The sequence below is a fragment of the Notamacropus eugenii genome, chromosome 5, assembly GCF_028372415.1.
Source record: "Notamacropus eugenii isolate mMacEug1 chromosome 5, mMacEug1.pri_v2, whole genome shotgun sequence".
Classification (NCBI taxonomy): domain Eukaryota; kingdom Metazoa; phylum Chordata; class Mammalia; order Diprotodontia; family Macropodidae; genus Notamacropus; species Notamacropus eugenii.
This window is the reverse complement of record NC_092876.1, coordinates 27900042-27905272: the sequence shown is the minus strand read 5'-3', so window position 1 is coordinate 27905272 and position 5231 is coordinate 27900042. Positions and strand designations below refer to the sequence as shown.

The following is a 5231-nucleotide window of genomic DNA, read 5'->3' as shown; positions in this document are numbered from 1 at the left end:
TGAAGATGGGGGTGTTTTCCCCTTTCTTGGTGCTAAGCTTAGTGCTTGTGGACTGGCTGACGAACTTTTCTTCCAGGTAAAACCCAGAGTTGGGTCATTGAGTAGAGCTGAGTATCGCCTGTAATGGGGCCTGAAGTATCAGAACCAGGGCACTTGGAGCCCAAGACTGATCCCCAACATGGGCTGAAACCCAGTATTTCTGTCTTGGAGCACACTATGCCAATAATGATCCCATCTCCTGGGCTCCCCAGCTTGCCCAAGCAGAGATTCACTGATCTAGGGCTGTCGAGCTGAAGAGAAAGGCAAGGAGATGGAGATGGGAGACTGAGAGGCAGCCTCTTTCTTGCCTGACACCAAAGAAGACTGAAACTGACATAGATGGGAAGAACCCAAAAGGGAGGGGGAAACCCAGAGAGGCACCCCCAACCCTTCTATCATGACTGCTTCTGATTGGCTTAGGGAGGGAGTCAGGTTCAAGTAAACAAAGCTAGTAAATTTCTCATCAATTTCATCTTGTTTTCTTCTCCAAAGGTGTGTTTATGCGAAGAGCAAAAGGGATGAGGAGGGGGAGTCCCTAGGCTCATCCTGTGCCTGCATCCTTCCCTAGTAGGAAAGCGGGGAGGGGAGGACAGTGAAACCTGCCACACAATTTTTTCTAATTCTCACCATGACTTCCCACCCGCCTATAATGAAAGGAAATCCCACAATCATAGACAAAAAGATTAGAATCAGACTCAGGGGACAGAAAAACAGTAGCACTCATAAAACAACATAATTAGCAGAATCATTGCTGTGTGGCTTTAGGACAGAACTTGTACCTCTCTGGCTCTGTTTTCCCCTTCTTGTAAAATAAGTCAGAGTGGAAGATCTCTGGTTTTGCCTTTCATTACATGGGCAAATCCCACCCAGTAAGAGCCCTGGCTACTCCTTCTGTGACTCTGGACAAGCCCTTTCTCTCCCTTTGGGACTCCTCTCCCTCCAGCTCTGGTATTCAGTGTTATGAGGACCCTTATCATAGTGCTATTCCAGTAGACTGGAATTCCAAAAGATTGAGTTTAGTATAACCCTATGATGTCACAGGAAAGAAATCCCAAGCCCAGAGAGGGCAAGTGATTTGCCCAAGGTCACACAGCAAACTGGTTGTGCACCAGGAACTGAAACTCAGGCTCTCTCCCTCTCACCAGGTGTTCCCTTGCTGGGTCTCAGTGGGGGGTAGGGGTGGGGGCAGAGGAAGAGAGTGGGCCCTTTAAATTGAAAGCTCCTCCTTTGCCTTTGGAGGTCTCCAGCCACCCTATAAAAGGCACCCCCCTACCCTGCTTCCAACTCCACACTGCTCCAGACAGCAACGACCCTCCTGCCCCCACCCCTCTACCCCCTCAACAGTCTGCTGGCCACATCAGGCACCCATGCAGCTGCCGGCCCCTTTTGATATGTGGAAAGACTATTTGAATCTGAACAAGATCCTATGGGAGATAATCTCGGACCAAGGGGGTTCTGGGGGTGGGGAGAGGTCCAGCCAGGAGGTGGAGGCTGGGCAGGTGAGGCAGGAGGCAGCTGGGGGCCCAGGGGCTCCTATATCTCTCTGCAACTTCTGCAAACACAACGGGGAGTCCCGCCATGTGTACACCTCTCACCTGCTGAAGACTCCAGAGGGTGTGGTTGTCTGTCCCATCCTTCGCCATTACGTCTGCCCACTGTGTGGAGCCACTGGGGGCCTGGCCCACACCCTCAAGTACTGCCCTCTCAATGGTGGCCAGCAGTCCCTGTACCGACGGAGTGGACGAAACTCAGCCGGAAGAAAGGTCAAGCGGTGAGGAAAGATCTGGGCCTCCTCTTCTGGACCCTTCCAGGACCACCCCTCCAGGACTTCCCTGGGCCTTGCCCCATCCCAGCAATTTCTCTCTCCCTGGGGCTGGTTCTCCCAACCTCAGGGAATGCTCAGCTCCTGACACCTCCCAACTCCAAGTTGACCTTATCCCAGGGATATCTCAGCCCCTGGACATTCCCAATTCCCTGGGGGCTGGTCCCCTCTTCTCTCTCCAAGACCTTCCCTTAGACTCATCCTACCTTAGGGAGTTCTGAGTCCCTGAAACCCTGCCCCCATTCCCAGTTCAGTATGTCCTGGAGAATCTGCAGTCCTGGAACTCCCCCATTCCTGGATGACCCTGATCACCGGCCCCCTTGTCACACCCAACTAATCCCACACCCAGGATTTCTCAGTTCCTGGAATCCTCTACTCCCACTTTGTCTTAGCCCTGGGAAACCCTCCCCTCTGGATCTCCCCAACCCTTTCCCACTATCCCTGCTAACCCCCAAATTCCCTAGACATTAAGGAATCCTGAGGAGCCACAGACCTCTCAGCGTGAAGCATCCATGAGACCGAGACTGTACCAGCTTCTGTCTCCACCTGCCTGCACAGCCTGCCTTCGACATTTCCTTTGGCTACTGTCTCCGCCTTGAATGAAGACCCTCTCTACAGACCTCAGCACCCCAGCACTCAGCACATGCCCTTGAAGATTACCAGATGATGCCTCTCCTGTTGGGGCCCTTGCATAACACTTCTGAGTCTCAGGGGGTGACCAGCTCCTGGAGATGATGTTGGGGGGTCCCCAAATGCCTGGGTGTGCTCACTGCTGTCTCCCCACACACACACACCCTGGTCTAGCTCCAGAAGAATAGCTTGGCATAGGACTGGGGCTGGGGGATTGTAGGGGGGAAGAGAAAGACTTTCTTATATTGTTCTCGTGCATCTTTTTCTATATACAGTTGTTGGCTCCTGCAGCCCTACCTGCCTCCCTACCTGGGCCCCAGAGCACTCAGTGGGCAGTTCTGTCCCCCCACCCTGAAAAGCCCCCTCATTACCCAAGGGGAAAGTGGACTAGCTCTCTACAGTTTTCTGAAGCCTAGAAGGAGGAAGGCCTGATCAATGTAACTGGGGTGGGAATGAGAGGGGCTGCTGAGGATTGGAAGTTCTTCAATAATGTTTTTTAGGGGATGGAGGGAAGAAGCCAAAATAAGCAGATTTTATGTTGTTGATTTTTGTTCAGAGCTGGAATAAATGACCAGAATTCTTGAAATTTCTTCTCATTGTGTTTTTCTGGAAGGGTTAAGGAGAAAGTAAAACCATCTTCCCCTAGAACCAGGGTCACCCCAAGTCACACCAATCTGTCCTCCCTCTTCAGTGACTTTTGCCTTCCCCCTCCCCCAAATCCCTGTCTCCTCATCTTGGGTCTTCATTTGTCCACACTCAGCACAGGCTCCCAGGCCCCAGACTTCCTTCTCTACAATCAAGCTTGGACCCCATCCCTCAGGGACCTTGCCTGACTCCCTGAATCTCAGACTTGAAAGGCCCCCGTGGTAACTGGCTCATGTGTCTCTGGTAAAGAATTCCCACTCCAATATATCAGATGGTCACCAAGCTTTTACTTGGGGACTTCAGGGAGGGGCTGCCCATCTAGCTCTGGTTAAATATGAATATTAGGGGGGGTATTTATGACCACTAAACCAAAATATGCCTCGCTGCAATGAGTTTGCCGTTCTTGGGGAGGAATGAGGCAGAGTGAGCCTTTGTTGGTTATGTTGCAGTACAGTTCTTCTAGGGGAAAAGTTCTCCAACTTTTGGGACTTACCACCCTTTCACATTCTTAAAAATTATCGAGGGTCCCTCCTGAAGAGCCTTTGATTCTGACGGTTATATCTACAAATGGTGACTGTATTACAAACTAAGATGTCTTAGTATTACTGCGAAAATAGTTTTGAACTCATGGATCCCTTAAAGGAATCTCAGCAGAACTCCAGGACTCCCCAGACCACACTCTGAGAACTACTGCTTTTGGGCATCACCTTGGAAGGGTATCACTAGGAGGCTACTCGTGTACCTTCCAATTCCTAGTTTCTGTGACTTTCAGGCTAGTTAGACCCTTTTCCACAAGGCAGTCTTTCAGATGCTTCAAAGACAACTCTCATATTCCCTGGTCCTCTCTCCTCCAGAATCCTAGGATTCCACAGACACCCTTAGCCAACCGGCATGGCCAAACACAGGCATACTGCTTCACTGACCACATAGACTCACAGATCTGACAGTCGAAAAGAATTCAAGGGCACCCGGCCAATCCCATAAATCAACAAACCCCTCTCCTAATAAACATAAACGTGGCCGATGTTTAAGGTTTACAAAACGCTTTCCACGTACAATTCTCATTTGAGGCCCACAATGGCCCTATGAAGTAGGTGCTATTTTTATGTCCCTTTTACAGATAAGAAAACTGAGGTAGGCAGTCAACAAGTATCTATTTTTTAAATATATTTTTATTCATTTCATTAGATATTTCCCAATTACGTTAAAATTTTGTTTTAACATTCATTTTTTGAAATTTGAGTTTCAAAGTCTGTCCCTCTCTCTCAGCCCTCCTCCACCTCTTGAGAAAACTATCAATATATGATTATATATGTGAAGTCATCAAAATATATTTCCACATTAGCTCTGTTGCAACAGAAAACACACAAACAAACAAACAAGAAAAATAAAGTGAAAGTCAAAAAGCATTTAGTAAGGACCATATTATGTGTCAGGCACTGTGCTAAGCACCAGGAATACAAAAAAAGACAAAAACAAAGTTCTGTTCTCAAGGACCTCACAGTCTAATGGAGGAGCCAACATGAAAACTACTAGGTACGAAGGAGCTATGGACAGGATAAATTGGAAATAATCAAAAAGGAAAGACACTGGCATTACGGGAGAATGGGTAAGAAGGTGAGATTTTAGCCAAGACCTGCAGGAAGCCAAAAAGTGGAGATGAGGCAGGGAGTTTCAGGCATAGGGGGATAGCCAGGGAAAATGCACGCTGGGTATGTCATTCTAGGAACATAAGGAGGCCAATGTCATTGCATATCAGAGTGGGGGGAGTCTGGAAAGGTGAAGGAGGGCAGATTTTGAAAGACAAATAGTGGATAGATAGAATAGATAGATGGACAGGAAAGATAGATAGATGATAGATGGATGATAGATAGATGGATAGACAGATGGATAGATAGAAAGATAGATGGATAGATAGATATGAATAGAGCATAGATGAATGGATGAATTGATGGATAAATGGATGAATAGATGGATGGATGGATGGATGAATGGATGGACAAATGGATGAACGGACAGAAGGATGAATGAATAGATAAATGGATGGATGGAGGGATACATACAGCATTTTTAAGTGCTTACTATGTATCAAACT

At 48.1% G+C, this 5231-nt stretch overlaps 1 protein-coding gene across 1 annotated transcript; it reads left to right on the top strand.

The window, feature by feature from the left end:
- The first annotated feature begins 1330 nt into the window (after positions 1 to 1330).
- NANOS2 (nanos C2HC-type zinc finger 2) lies at positions 1331 to 3077 on the top strand. The gene is made up of 2 exons (XM_072616487.1): positions 1331 to 1810; positions 2326 to 3077. The coding sequence occupies exons 1-2, from the start codon at positions 1407 to 1409 to the stop codon at positions 2330 to 2332; spliced, it is 411 nt and encodes a 136-aa protein (XP_072472588.1). The 5' UTR covers positions 1331 to 1406; the 3' UTR covers positions 2333 to 3077.
- The last annotated feature ends 2154 nt before the right edge of the window (positions 3078 to 5231 follow it).

What these genes read in the sequence shown, in the direction of transcription:
- NANOS2 (XM_072616487.1), top strand. Translation starts at nt 1,407, where the DNA reads ATGCAGCTGCCGGCCCCTTTTGATATGTGGAAAGACTATTTGAATCTG.